At 41.3% G+C, this 15,501-nt stretch overlaps 1 protein-coding gene and 1 long non-coding RNA gene across 3 annotated transcripts in view; one reads left to right on the top strand and one right to left on the bottom strand.

The window, feature by feature from the left end:
* LOC310745925 (sodium channel protein type 5 subunit alpha-like) overlaps positions 1 to 15,501 on the top strand; it is a 40,289-nt gene that overhangs the window by 22,510 nt on the left and 2,278 nt on the right. The window contains exons 14-23 of the mRNA XM_083579221.1: positions 93 to 197; positions 4,253 to 4,361; positions 5,205 to 5,359; positions 7,741 to 7,914; positions 8,569 to 8,700; positions 9,416 to 9,655; positions 11,004 to 11,060; positions 12,137 to 12,278; positions 13,241 to 13,341; positions 14,731 to 15,001. Coding sequence (XP_083435347.1) covers positions 93 to 197; positions 4,253 to 4,361; positions 5,205 to 5,359; positions 7,741 to 7,914; positions 8,569 to 8,700; positions 9,416 to 9,655; positions 11,004 to 11,060; positions 12,137 to 12,278; positions 13,241 to 13,341; positions 14,731 to 15,001 — 1,486 coding nt within the window. The remainder of the gene's footprint in view (positions 1 to 92; positions 198 to 4,252; positions 4,362 to 5,204; positions 5,360 to 7,740; positions 7,915 to 8,568; positions 8,701 to 9,415; positions 9,656 to 11,003; positions 11,061 to 12,136; positions 12,279 to 13,240; positions 13,342 to 14,730; positions 15,002 to 15,501) is intronic.
* The window catches only part of LOC310746308, a 35,841-nt gene continuing 28,870 nt past the window's right edge, over positions 8,531 to 15,501 (bottom strand). For both annotated transcript variants that reach the window (XR_014540608.1, XR_014540609.1), the window contains exon 4: positions 8,531 to 8,578. This is a non-coding gene — a long non-coding RNA (uncharacterized lncRNA). The remainder of the gene's footprint in view (positions 8,579 to 15,501) is intronic.

Raw genomic sequence — 15,501 nt, 5'->3', positions numbered from 1 at the left:
TGTTTGTATACAAAGGCTTTGAAAACTAGTAGTCCAGCTTCTTGTGTGCAGTGTTAGGAACAAAATATCTTTACTTTCATACTTATCCCTAGGAGAACAACTTGCAAAAGAGAAGAGAGAAATTCAAAAGGTCAAGACAAATGCTGTCTTCTGATATTTCCGAAAGTACCAATGTTTGGTCTTTGAATGTTCCTAAGGTAAAGCAAAGGAAAATTATCATTATAGCTCTATTGCTTGCTGAGGGTGGCATTCTGCATTTCCAGGAAAGTGGTATATTCTACTTCTTTTTTTATAGTGTATTCCACTTTTATATTGCGGAAGTATTTTTGCTTCTCCCCCTGAAAAACAAAGGACACCTAGTTTGGGGGTAGGTATTTTCTCTGAGGCTGGGAAATCAGTCTTCATTTCTGTGTCTGGAGAAGGGGACTCACTGCTTGATCATCCTGTATTTGGGTTGGTGAGCTGTAGAAGAGCTCACCATATTTTATAAGCTCTTGGCAAAAAAGGAACATTTCTCCTAATATGCACATTTTTGTAAACAACTTCACCATATATAATGCATTTTTATATGCTATTTTCACAAATACAGTCGTACCTTGGTTGTAGAATGATTTGGTACTCAGACGTTTTGGCTCCCGAACGCTGTAAACCTGGAAGTGCGTGTCCTGGTTTGTGAACATTTTTTGGAAGCCAAATGTCCAATGTGGCTTCCGATTGACTGCAGGAAGCTCCTGCATTCAATCAGAAGCTGTGCCTTGGTTTTTGAACCATTCCAGGAGTTGAATGGACTCCCGGACTGGATTAAGTTCAACAACCAAGGTACCACTGTATCAGCGGTGGAGGAAGCCACTCGGGCTCCTGGGGCGGTGCGCCCAGGGGCAGCGCGAGCTGCACATAGGGGCGGGGTGCACTGTGGGGCCTCCGGAGTCTGCCTGCCTCCTCCCAATCAGCTGCCCTACAGTTGGGGGGGAGGCAGGGGGCGGACCGTTTGGGTAGCACAGAGCCTGCATGCACCCAAGCCACTGCGTCTCTCCCAGGAGTGTGCTGCAGGCCCCGCAGTGAGTGCTGCCCGGCATTTTGTCACCCCTCCTCGGTGGTGACACTTGGGGCGGATCACACCCACCACACACCCTTCCTCCGCCCCAACACTGTATGCATTTTAGTACACTTCTTTTTGGTTGGGAGAACTGCCTTGCAAAATTTGGAGAAATGTGAACTTCAAAGGATAGCTGTTTTTTGGTGCACGTATTGTTTCAGGAAGTAAAAATCATATTTCAATGTGAATCCAAACAAATTTCTCTCCCACATCTGTGGTGGTGCCCAGTCAGTGGATTGCTCTCCCTACTGAAGTATAACCGGCACAACTATTACAAACATTTTGGCTTAAGTTCAAAACTCACTTAATGGCCCTGGCATTTTAAAGTTTGTCTGTTCCACTTGTTTTTTAAACTGCCTCTGGTGCTTTTATTTGTTATTAGATAATCTTTAATTCTTTTATATTAGATATGTTTTATATTTATATACTTCATCCTGGTATCTTTTGTAGATGAAGCATGGTCTAGAATAATTCTTAATAAATAAGTTGATTGCAAAAAGTGTTTGGATCACAAAAAGCTTGCAGGAGAAGGTTAAGCTTCCCTTTCCTCATTGCTGCTGGTGCAATCAAATTTGTGTCCCCCTGAGGCTACATTTCAACAAAAGAAGAATAAATAGTAATACTGTTGCAAGCCATCCCAATCTGTGAGCAGTGTGAGATTCCAGGAGTTTCAGGCGCATAGCAGGGTTCATATTTCCTTCAGATTAGGGACAGTGGAGACTGTGGTGTCTTTACGATATATGGCTTCATTACACATATATACTACCTCAGCCTACAATGTTCATAGCAGCAACACGCTAAAAGAGTCTTGCTTCTCCCTTAGCCATATTCATGGATTCAAGCAGAAATCAGGCATGACTCTCTCTCTGGTTTCCTAGCCTGCTGCTTCCAGACTCTAGTTTCTAGCTCACATAACTCTACTCTCAACTCTCGCCTTTGTCTTCCTAAGAACCAGCCAGTTAAAGGAGGGGGCACCACCCATTAGGCCATTGGTGCAGAGCCACTTCCTTTGTTTTCTTAATGGCCTGTTACTTCACCAGGAAGTACCGTATTTTTCGCTCTATAGGACGCACTTTTTCCCCTTCAAAAATGAAGGGGAAATGTGTGTGCGTCCTATGGAGCGAAGACGCCATAGCCCCGCGACCCTCTCCCGGCTGGAGAGGTGACGCGCGGCTATGGCAGGAGCCTCTATAGCCGCGCGTCACCTCTCCAGCCGGGAGAGCGCGCGTGGGGCTAAAGAAGCCATAGCCCCGTGACCCTCTCCCAGCTGGAGAGGTGACGCGCGGCTATGGCAGGAGCCTCTCCGCTGCGCCTTTCTGCTCCTCCCTGACCTGCTCTTTGGGGCTGGTGGTGGGCTTCCCCCCGCCAGCACCAAAGAGCAGGTCGAAAGGAACCTGAAGCCTGGAGAGTGAGAGGGGTCGGTGTACACCGACCCCTCTCGCTCTCCAGGCTTCCAAGGTAGCCGCCTGAACGCACCTTAAACAGCACCTTGTTTTAGAGAGGGAAAACAAGAGGGGGGAAATTCTCCCCCTCTCTGCGCAGCGCCTCCTGCCGCTTCGCTGAAGGGGCACTGGGCAGAGAGGGGGAGAAATGTTTTTTCTTGTTCTCCCCCCTCTAAAACAAGGTGCGTCCTATTGTCCGGTGCGTCCTATGGTGCGAAAAATACGGTATTCTGGCTAATACAGATTGGCAGCAGCTCTTCAGAGTTTTAGAAAGAGTATTTCCCAGCCCAGTTTGGCGATACTGGAGATCAGGCATAGGACCTTCTCATTGGATGACAGTCCATTAAGTGGGTTATCATTTCCACATTACATCCAAAGGCAGGAAATGCATGCAAATGCAAAGAAATAGGACTGTTCTGCTTTATATTTCCCCAGTCCATTTCCTGCCTTTCATCCATCTGATTTTCTTTCCCAGTCTCTGCTCTCCCTTCAATCCTTTAGCTACTGTTGTATGTTTCCGTCAAACTAGTAATCATTTTTCTGAGTTTCTCCCTCATTATTGTTCATTGTGTGTGATTTCAGGTAATTCCCCCCCTATCAGATCAGGTTTCAGTCCCCCACCTCTCAGCATCTTGCCTTACCGACCATCTTTCAGTCAGCAGCAACTATAGCCGCTCTGTTGGCAAATGGGGTATCACTGAGAAATGCTAAGTGTCTGCTTGTTCCACACCTACCGCAATTCTTTTACCAAGCATTACTTGTACCCTTTTAAAATGTGGCTCTTTTATGGGAGGTGTTAGTGGGTTGTTGTTTTTATTCTGATTATATACAGTACGTTGTGATCTTTTCTGTGAACTGCCCTGAGACCTCTGGGTTCAGGGCAGTATATACTGTAAACTCAATAAACAGTATTTACTGTAAACTCAATAAAAAGATCCCTCTGTGCGCCGGATCGCTCATGGGCCCATGATTTTTGGCATCTGTGTCTGCGCAGACACGATTTCCGGCACCAAGGAAGCGAGTCCCCGCGCTGCGCCAATTTAGCGCAGCGCATGAGCGGGCATCTCATTTCAGGGGCGGCTCGGGGGCCGGTCAAACGATCTCCACGGGCCACTTCCGGCCCATGGGCCTTAGGTTGCTGACCCCTGATCCAGAGAGAAAGGGACTGTTGGTCTCACCTGAAAGGTGTTTCTCCCGGATAGTAGTCCATCAAGGCCTCGTCCTACATGTGCAAAAGGGCAGCTGCCATTCTGCAATTTATTTCTGCATTGCTTTTAATTTATTCTTAAACTGGTTGAAGTTGTTTGCTTAATGCATTTTTTATATCATCAGCATGTGTTATTCTAATGTATTTTCTATATTCAGGATTAATTTTCTGTACATTTTGTGTTTGTGCTTGTGTTTTCTCTTTATTTTTCTGTCTTCTTTTTGAGTATAATACATCCTTCTGGTCTTGTCATGAAATGTACTGGGAAGATATAGAGCTGGGCAGTCCTACTTCCTCATATTTTACATTCATTTCCCTTCAGATGCTAAGTGTTGATGATTGCCCACTTGATGGACTATAATGCTAGAGGAAACGCCTTCAGATGAGACCAGTGGTCCCTTCTGCATGCAAATCATGTGCTTTTCCATTGAGCCACCACCCTTCCCCATCATTGGTCAGTTACATTAAGAGGATACTGTTTTTTCTTGTTTTGTTTTCAATATTCAGAGCGTGGATCTTGAGAGCAGCTGTTCTGAGGCCAGCACGGTAGATGAGAGGTCTCCCATCTGCATTTTCCCTGTAGTCAAGAAGGAGCCTGTGGCCTGTTTTCCACAAGGTGACAGACTAGCTTTATTGGCATTTAATATGATTTTTAAATTTATAATTTATTTGAGATAGTCAGTTCTTTTTTGGGTAAGGTGATCAACAGAGCAGTAGCTGCCCAGTTACAGATGAACCTAGATGAAGCAGGTTATCTAGACCCATTTCATTGTGGCTTCAGTCTTGGGCACAGTACTAAAACAGTCTTGGTTACTCTGATGAGGGAAGAGCAGGAGTGCTATTCATCTCTTGGCCACGTAGACCATTGACCATGGTATCCTGACACAGCTCTGGGGGGTATTATAGTGGTTCTTCTCCTACATACAGGGGTGCTACCAGAGAATACAATTCAGGGACTTTTGTCTGGCCCCATGATATCTCTATTATGGAGAACCACTAGGTTCTATCTTGTCCTCTGTGTGCTTAACATCACTCTCAAGCCACTGGGAGGAGTCATCCAGGGATTTGGGGCACAAAGTTACCAATATGAGGATGACATTTATTGGGATGGATCTAAGGAAATTCATTTCTGATCTACTCTCAATCTAAGTATTCTGGCCTTTATATGGGGACCAGCCATTGGCAACTGGGAAGCTGGTAGCTTTTTGCAACTTTATCTTCTCATGAACAAATATTCCAGTGTATTAGTTCACACAAGAAACTCTTGCTCTGCACTCTGTGGATGTGCTGCTTGTACTGGTTACATAGAAGGCCACCAGCAGAATGTTCCAGGGATAGGAAGAAAAGAGGAAATAATTTGCTATTTTCTCCTGCAAAGATGCTAAATGTTAAAAAGACTGGTTTCCTACTGATTCTCAGAACACTGATAATTTCCAAATTTGATTTCTCTTTATTTCAGTGTTGGTCAAGTTCTTCCCATGTTGCACAGTGAATACTGATAAATTTCCAGGCAACACTTGGTGGAGGTTTAGAAAAACCTGCTACAGAATTGTAAAACATAGTTGGTTTGAATCTTTTATCATATTTATGATATTACTGAGCAGTGGTGTTCTGGTAAGCTTACTATGATATCCTTAAAATAAGAGTATTATTAATTTTTTGGCCTTGTGTTCAGCTCTGAATTTTCTTTTTTCCTATAGTTGCTGAAATCTGTTTAATAGGATGCATAGCTGTCAAGTGTCCCTTATTTGAAGGGACAGTCCCTTATTCCAGCGCCATGTCCCGCTGCTGTCCCTTATTGATAGATGTCCCTTAAATATCCCTTAAATTATGTCCCTTAAATTTCAAAGGAAGCAGCTCCTCTCCCTCCTTCCCTGCCGGCCAGGGAGGAGGGAGGCTCCAACTGTGTTGCTTGGCTGTGTTGCTCACCCAATAAGAAGTCTAAGAACGACTAGGGGGTGGAGCTTGCATGCCTTGTGTGCGGCTAGTTAACGCAAGCTGAGGGGTTTTTTGAATGCTGGACGCCATTTTGTTGCACGTGCTGCTGCAAACTTTGCAGTGCAAGGCCAGGCCGGGGAGCCATCTTAAGTTGAGGCTGCATAGGCCTTGTGGTGCATGTGATTCAGATTCTATTCAGTTGAACCTCTGGTTACAAAGTCGGTTGGACAGTGTTCTCAAAGCTATCAGCATGAGTTTGACCAGACTGCAGGAGGACAGGAAGACTGGAGTGCCTGGAACAGGTGAGGCTGCAGGTCCCTTATTTTGGCTGCTGGTCCCTTATTTTCAAGGCTGCTGGTCCCTTATTTTCAAATCTGTAAGTTGACAGCTATGATAGGATGATAGGTGATTTTTTTAAAAAAATGTATTCCTTGATATTATATAATCATGCCTAGTGTATTCCATTTTATTGGTGCATGAGTAATAGTGCAAACATTCTTAGATAAACAATGGCCAAAATCCAAAGAACCATGCAGCTAGATCCAAAGGAATTTTTGACTTGTTCTTCTTGAACAGTAACCCTTCATTTTACATGACAATCCATTTTTTAAAGTGGATAGGAGGTTCTATCAGACAAAATAATGCTGGCCACTTAAAGCAGCTCTTTAGATTCCAGCTGATAAAAGTGAGGCTTGCTTGTTTTTTAAAGTATTTTTAAAAGTATATGTTTATATTTTTAAGAGTATTTTATAAAAGATCCCAGTTAATTGATTGCTGGGATTTCCTTCAGAACTCTCCAGATATATTGCACTAGGTTTCACTGGTATGAACTAAATGGAATCTTTATTAATGGTATAGAAACTCAGACATGCTGGGTATAAAGCAATAAAGCATTTTTATTCCAAGCCCCCACAACAGACTTGGCATATGAAAAAAAGTTCATTTATATGGGCCATATATGTAAACTCAAATGGATCTCACCCAGTCCTTAGCTTCTGTTGCTACAGAGATGGCCAGAACTCTGAGCACAGGCTAGAAGTTGGTGTTCACTGGTCACTGGTCACTGAAGAGTGGTATGCCGCGCCCAAACTTTGTACAGTCTAGTTTCTTCCTCCAAATCAGGATTTTATATAACCACTAGCCAAAGTCCAGTTGGCCACATGGACAATCTGCTGTTTCAAGATACAGGTAGGTAGCCATGTTGGTGTGTCGTAGTCGAAACAAAATTTTTAAAAATCCTTCCAGTAGCACCTTAGAGACCAACTAAGTTTGTTATTGATATGAGCTTTTGTGTGCATGCACACTTCTTCTAAGGTGCTACTGGAAGGAATTTTTTTATTTTAAGATAAACATCCTATTGGTAAACAACCCCATACCTGTGGATCATAGTATGCTCAATTTTGTAGCTTGAAATGGCCATATAAGAGATTGTGGCATGCTTCAGTTGTGTGCATGGCACATGATACAATGTTCCTGTTATATAACAATCTAATGCATACCAACCCCTTAACCTATATTTCCCCCAGTTATTCAATCTTTGATACATAATCCCAGCACTTATGCAATGCTCATGCCTTCTATATATTGCCTATTAGGGCTATGGGGCTTTCTAGTTCTTGACTAGGGTTTTTCCTGTTGCAGGCTTTTATGTGTAATCAGTTGGGTTCAAAGCAATGGAGAGCTATAGCTAGAATCTTACATCCAGTTTAGGCATAATTATTAAGGACCCCTAGGCCAATGCTATGGTCCTAAGAACCATCTTTGATGTCAAAATGCTACACTTTGACAAATAATTTAGGCCTACGATTTCTACATTGTCATTTAATTTTACTACATACTTGGCAAAAAATGTTGTTGAATCTTGAACATGGGAGCAGGGTTCACACAGTGAACCTCAGAGATCAATGTTGTAGTACTTCTTAAACTTTAATCAGCTGGAAGAAGCCCTTCCACAATGAATGCTAAGTGAGTGGGCTGCACCCTTTTTCATCACATTGCACAAATTTTAAATATCCCACTAGTGAATTCAAAATCACATCTGATTTCTGAAATCCTAGATCTTTGAAGACATCTACCTTGCTGAGAGAAAGACCATAAAAATCATACTGGAATATGCAGATATATTTTTCTTCTACATCTTTTTCCTGGAGATGCTTCTGAAATGGGTGGCTTATGGCTTCAGAAAATATTTCACCAATGCTTGGTGTTGGCTTGATTTCTTTATTGTATGTGTAAGTATCAGATTTAATCTTACTGTCCTGAATGTTGCTGTAATGTACAATTATGTGAAGTAGCTACTGTCTCAGAGATCTGTGTAGTAAATGGGCCAGCCTCACAATTAGGTAAAGTGAGCAAGCCACCCCGGGCAGCTGATTTTGGGATTTTGTGCCTCAGACAGCAAAATAATGTGGTTAGCCCTAGGAACACTATGTATTTTGACTCGCTTTGGGTGGGTGTGCATGCTGTCCCACCGCAGGCAACATAATGTCTTTTGATAGCCCTGAATTAAATCATTGATCAGTGTCAGTGTCCCTGATCTTTGACATAGGGAAGACAATTGGTGGAGGAAAGGCAGAGGGTCAAGGGGAGGGGAATCTAATGCATTCTGGATTCCACAGCATATATACAGGGGGTTGCTTGATAAACAAATCAGCATGGAAAGAATTCCCTGAAGACACAATATTTGAAAACCATAACTCCACATCAAGAATGGCGCATGGGAAACCACTTAAACAAAATTGTATTAATTTGGAAGTAATTTGTATAAATGAGTTAACATTTGGAAAATCAATAAAAATAATTGCCATAAGAAAACCATAACTCCAAAGATATGTTTTACAAGTAAACAGCCCGTGTTTTTCCTTTCTTTTCCTTTTTTATCACAGGTTTCCTTTCCTGCAAAAACAGTTGGAACAAAGGGAAGAGATCTGTGTGATAGCCATATCTCCACAAAATCTCTCAGAACTTTAAGAGCCCTGAGACCTCTTCGTGCATTGTCCAGATTTAAAGGGATAAAGGTACTAAATACAGTTTTTCTGTTACCTATGTCCCACAAAGCTAAGGTTGTGCTGAGCTGGTAGTAGGGATGGCAAAATCTATCCCATTCTGTTCCATTCTAATCCATCCAATCCCAGTCAATATGTGGGTATCTTGAACTACGTTACACCCTGCTCCTATGTTGATTTTTAAAAAGGAAATTTAGATAATTTTTAGATAATTCCAGGGAAATCCTAAACAACCCAAATATAAAGAGTCACAAAATGCACACATAACAAAACAAAACAAGTAGTATTTAGGACTCTATTTTTCCTGTTTTAACACTATAAAGCTGCTTGGACATGAAGTCATTTCCTGCATCATTTCAAAAAGTGTTTTGAAGCTTCTCCAAGCACACACAATTGGTAAAACAATTGACAGGCATATTGCTTGGTACCCCTACTTTAAAGGCGGTCTTTTAATTTTGATTTTATGAATGGAAAACTGAGTTAGTGACTTTCTCAAGACTACCTTTTGACCTGGGATTTGGACCCACTTCCCCATAGCAAATTCTAGCACCATATTCACTCAATTGGTGGTGCTCATTTGTAAATCAGGAGAAAGATCCATACTTAATCGTGTAATTGCCACGTGATTATCAGATCGCTCGGTTATGTGCTATCATTGCTTAGAGCCATTGGTAGACTGATTCTATTCATTGAATAACTGATTGTGTGTTTCATTTTCTCATTTAAGGTTGTAGTGAATGCACTCGCAGGAGCTGTCCCTTCGATCGGGAATGTGCTGCTTGTCTGTGTTGTTCTCTGGCTCCCATTTAACATCCTAGGAGTACAACTGTTTGGAGGAAAATTTTCGAAATGCAGTAATGCATCTTTAAAAAATAAAAATGTCTGTGAAAGTCAGAATTCCAAGTGGAGTAATACGAATGTCAACTTTGATCATGTTGGGATGGGGTATCTGGCTCTCCTCCAGGTGGTATGTTCAATCACACATAGTTTCTTTGGCAAGAGAACAATCTTGGCAAGCCACATATGTGCAGCCAAAGAATAACAGATAGAAAATTTCTAAAGAATTCAGAATTTGCTTTTGAAATTCAGTTTTGAAGGATTTTTTTTTTAAAAAAGAAAAAAAACGCACGAGAGCAACCTTAAATATTAAGAAATATTGCTGATTGCTGTTAAACTGCACATTGAGATTTCCAGTTTGAAGCTAATCCATGTTCTGAAGCTGAAACTAGCTCCATGATCCAGGGCTTCACAATGCCTGTGTTCTAAAATGCTACAGAGGATGTACTATTATATTTCTGAAGTATATCTCTCTCCAACAGAAGACTTGTACAAACATGAAGTGTAGAGAACGCTCAAGGGGAGGGGTGGTAATGTGAGCATGCTAGCTCCACCACTACTGCAGTGTTGTTCCTGGATTTGTGAAAGGTGACTGTGCAAAGACGGAAGGCTCCTGTATCTGGAGGCACTCAATGTATTTTGGAACCCTCATTTTTCAATGTTCCAAAATGTGCATTTTGAAGGGGATGTTTCCTCTGGTCTGGTTTTTTAGAGACAACTATTATATTGGCGTGGGACACGGGTGGCGCTGTGGGTTAAACCACAGAGCCTAGGACTTGCTGATCAGAAGGTCGGCGGTTCAAATCCCCGCGACGGGGTGAGCTCCCGTTGCTCGGTCCCTGCTCCTGCCAACCTAGCAGTTTGAAAGCACGTCAAAGTGCAAGTACATAAATAGGTACCGCTCTGGCGGGAAGGTAAACGGCGTTTCCGTGTGCTGCTCTGGTTCGCCAGAAGCCGCTTAGTCATACTGGCCACATGACCCGGAAGCTGTATGCCCGCTCCCTCGGCCAATAAAGCGAGATGAGCGCCCCAACCCCAGAGTCGGTCACGACTGGACCTAATGGTCAGGGGTCCCTTTACCTTTATTATATTGGCAATGGAAAGTCTGTTTCTGTGCCCCTGAACAGCGTAAGATAACAAAATAAAAATATTTTTTTATATATAGGCAGGCACCTTCTATGCCAATTTTTAAATGCTTGCTGGAAACTTTTTATTCTTCCAGGAATTGCCTATGCAGGCAATTAAGAGTACATCTCCCACAATAGTCTATTGATGTTTGTACAGTGTCTTTGTCCATGCATGAGTTAGGCATGTGGATAGACAAATATGGCTGCACCTGTTAAGTCTAGTGCATCCCTTAGCATACTCCTCAGGAGAGGGTGGCAAACCAAATGGGTGTTGGACTGTCAGACAGACTAGGAAAAACAATTTAGAGAATACTTCTGTAACCTGGTTTGTTTATATATATATTTTGCCAGGCAACCTTTAAGGGCTGGATGGAGATTATGTATGCTGCAGTAGATGCACCTTCAAAAGTAAGCCATGAAAAGTTACGGCATTTGTCCTTTTTAGATGCTTTGTTGCATTTTTATTGACCGGTTACACTATTAAGTTGTATCATTCTATGTACTTTTAGAACTGTTACAGCTTTCACCCCAAAGAATCTTGGAAACTGGAGTTTGGTGAGGTTGCTTACAGCTGCAAGATAGGGATGGGATGGAGGACATTTCTCCTTGCAGACCACATTTTAAACTGTTTTTCTCCCAGTGGGTGTTATTCCAGCCTGAATTAAAACACCTCATTTTTACACTCAAAAATGTTTACTTTTAGTTTGTGAAATTAAAATTATTCAGCCCTGAAAGAAACATCTCCCTGCATATCTCTAAGCAAGCTTCCTGAGTAGAAGGAATCAGAACAGTAACTCCTGGAGAGATGTTGTAGACAGCTTTCTCTGATAGTGAGTAATTGCAAAATCACAACTATGAACTGGAAGTGCTTCATCCTCTGATGATTATAGTCTTGTACTATCTAGAACAGTTTATCTGAAATTTTGCCAATACCCTTGCAGCAGAAAGGAAATACAGTATTAGTTTGCTGCTGTCACCATCAATTCCTATGCCTGGAGATGGGTTCCGTGGTATAATTAGTCAAATTCTCTATGACTTTTTTTTAATTTGAAGCTGTCTCATTTCCTCAAGTTCCCCAGTAAACCACGTTCTACATGCCTATGGGAAAGGACACTGGGGAGCAACTGCCAATAGCCATTTTCAGTCACCCATTCTAGAAATCAGGGGTGCCAGCTTGAATAAAATATTGGGGGGTGCAAAGTAAGCCCTGCCCTGCATAATCAATCCCATGATGCGGTACATGGACACCACTTGAGTACCAGTCCAGAGTACCAGGGCAATAGTTTAAGTGTAGAACTGTGAGTAGTTCAGCATGTGTCCTTTTATACATTGCCTACTGTGTCTCACAAGGTGTATCTAATTACATAGCATCCATTTATGCTTTTAAACAAATCAAACAGGGCAATGAAATATTCATGATAAATTAAGAATTGACATAATTAAGTCACAAACAAGGCATTTCTTGTCTTTCTACTTTATTTCAGGAAAATGAAGACCCAGGTTTTGAAAATAATGTGTGGGCATATCTCTATTTTGTGGCTTTTATCATATTTGGATCGTTCTTCATGCTAAACCTCTTCATTGGAGTTGTTATTGACAATTTCAACCAACAAAGGAAAAAGATAAGTACTCACATGAGTTACAAAATATTTCACTCCCATAAAGATTGTATAATAGTTGGATAGAAATGGTGAAAGCTTTGTGTTCAGTACAGTGTTGTAATAGACTGCAGCTGATAATGTCCAAGGCATTGTTAGTCCAAGGCCAAAATCAGAAAGAAAGTAATCTTCAGTACCACTTGTCTTGTTCAGGAGATATCAGATTACATTACATGAGAACCAGAACAGAACCATAGAATTGTAGAGTTGGAAGGGATCATGAGGGTCGTATGCAGGAATCTTTTGCCCAATGTGGGGCTCAAACCCATGACTCAGATTAAGTGATTAAGAGTCTCATGTTTTGCTGACTGAGCTACCCCACAGTAGCTTGCCTGGCTGCCTCCAAGGTGCTCAAGATTGTGTACATGGTTCCGCCCCTCCCTATTTTATCCTGTGCGGTAGGTTAGTCTGAAAGATGGTGGATATCTCAAGGTCACCCAGTGAGCTTCATGATTGAGTAAGGAGTGACACTTAAAAATGGATTTTCTTGTGACTGATTAGCAGAAAGCAAGAAAAACAGCTTTAGGAAGGAATATTCATAGATCCTGAAAAAGAGGGTAAGGGGTATCCATCTAGAACATTGAAACTTCTGGTTCTCTCATTGTTTTGCCACAATTGTGATGCCCTACAATTCATGGCATAGAAAACTTGTGGAACTGTTTTCATTTCATCTAGACCTTATATTTTAGACAGTGGTGCTCATAGTTGGTGGTGGTGGTGGAAGCACCAAGAACCACCACTGATTTTGAAGGATATCCAGCCATAGTCTTCACCATGAGCCTCCATAACTGTGACTACAGATGGTAATGTAGTAAATAGCTTTACCAGTTAAATTTCCCGTAGTGCTAGAAAGTACTTAGTTGGATTTGCATAAAAGCTTGATATCTTCAGGCAGAAAGATGCATTTTGTATTTATTTCCTTATACCTAGGTGGAGAACTCATTTTTATGTCAGACGAACAGAAGAAATATTATAACGCATTAAAAAAACTTGGTAACAAGAAACCACTTAAGCCCGTTCCACGGCCGCAGGTAAGACAGCCACTAACAATAAGTGCATTTCCTTGTTTGGTTTTGGAATTAACTTGGAACTACCTTTCAAAATCTAGTATAACAAGTTATTTGGTGGTCAACATTTTGCCTTTTGCTTTCATAGTGAGAATTCTTTACTTATTTCAATAGGTTTACTCTGTGTAAGATGAAAGAAATTAAGCAAAATTAAAAAATTATAGTAGTGAAGAAAATGCATTTTTAAACAAAGGCTCATATAACTTGACTAGCCCTTGTAACAAGCATTATATCAGTGATTGCTGCCAGTTTTGTTTTGTTTAAAAATGTGTTATGAAACCAGATAATTAACGCCATCATCAAAATATAAACAGGAAAATCACATCAGTTTTATCATTACGTTTTGTCTGCTTGGCAAGCAATCCCCAGATTCCCAGCTTTTATTATTTTTTGAGGAAGTTTCTAGGATTTTTAAAATCTGAGATATGAGGCACAATGTTCAGACACTATTCTTCTCAATTTTTATTAGCAATTTGACTGCTCCACCTTTTCAGTGTTTTGCTTCCTCGCCCTCACCCCCTGAAAAAAGTGGGAGAGATGCACTTGTGGGATTTGGGTGTCAGCTTGTAGTTTTCCTGGTACTGGGGAGTGCTCTCTGTTGTTAGACAGTGTTTATGGAATCAATATTGTGTATGGGGAAGGCAGTACTATGTGGACTTCACAGCCAAGACCAGCAGGACATAGCTGACTTCCGATGGTAAGCCTGAGGTCATCTGGGGTGAGGAGGAAGCAGCAGCAGTGATGGTACTCTTATTTTGTGTTAAGTCATGTCCCCTGCCATGGCATGTTGTGTTACGCCACATTCTTACGGCAACCATTTTGTGACTGGTGCCCAAAAGGTGCCTGCTCGTCTGAAAAGGTTGTTGATTCCTGCAATAGCCCCTTTTCATATTAACCCACATGATCCAGATATGAGAGTCATAAGAAGAGAAAAGGACCAAACAAAGTGTTTAGTCCAGAATTCTAGCTTGTGCAATTCAATAAATAGTGAAATAATGCAAACTAGGGAACTATATTCTACGTGTAAAACATGTATCTGCATATCTTTATCTAACTACAAGAAAATTACTTTCCTATCCTAAATACTTGCTCAAGCAAAAATCTGTCCCTATAGCCTCTTAAAAGACAATTTTCTGGTTCTCTTGCAAAAGATTCCTCCTCCCTTCTTCTTTCATTCATAGCTATCAATTTGTTTATAATATAAGCAAATACAAGTTAAAGCAAAATTTAAAAAACCCCAGTGAGAAACAGCCAAAAAGTACAAAGTTATTTCATTTTCCTCAAAGAAAAGGGGAAATCATTAGTGAGTCAGTGGTGCCAATGCTTCTTGCTTTTTTCCCCCTTTTGCCACAGAACATGTACCAAGGACTTCTTTTTGACATTGTAAACAAGAAAGCATTTGATATTTTCATTATAAGTCTAATTTTATTGAATGTGGTGATCATGGCAGCAGAACATGAAGACGAAGGGGAAGCTGTTAAGAGCCTTCTTGAAAATATAAATCTTGTATTTGTCGCTATCTTTACTGGAGAGTGCATCATCAAAATGTTGGCTTTGAGACTGTATTTCTTCAAAGACGGTTGGAATATATTTGATTTTGTGGTTGTGATTCTTTCAATACTTAGTAAGTAAAAAAAAAAAGTTCATGTACATCAGGGTTATTTCTTGTCAGCAATAAGCAAATGCAAAAATGTGAGCTTGGACCAAGTCTGCATACCTAAGAAGTTGCCAATTGTATTAAATTATAGAGTTCAAGGAATCTGTGTGGTTGCAAGAATGTCATTCGGTGTAGAATATGGTCGGAGGGATGGATGTCCAGATTGAGTAAATAGACATGTTCCATTTGCCGAATCCTCATGCTTGCTCATAGATCCAGGGCCTGCCTGCTCATAAGATGGGCTAATACAGGTGGCAGAACACCAAGATATGTTGCCCCTACAGCATCCCAGATGCCACTTGTAGTGGTAGTGGCAGGAGATCTTGTGCACTCTGTGAGATCTTGCAAGAGCTCCATCACATCTTGCTGGAGCCAGCCATTGTTGTCCTCTAAACAGGCATTCAGATAACAATTATTTTAGTGCGGCCTAAATATAGACCTAAATATTTAAGTTTGGCTTAGCTTAA

This window comes from Podarcis filfolensis (assembly GCF_964270895.1).
Source record: "Podarcis filfolensis genome assembly, chromosome: 12".
Classification (NCBI taxonomy): domain Eukaryota; kingdom Metazoa; phylum Chordata; class Lepidosauria; order Squamata; family Lacertidae; genus Podarcis; species Podarcis filfolensis.
This window is presented reverse-complemented; position numbering and strand designations above follow the sequence as displayed.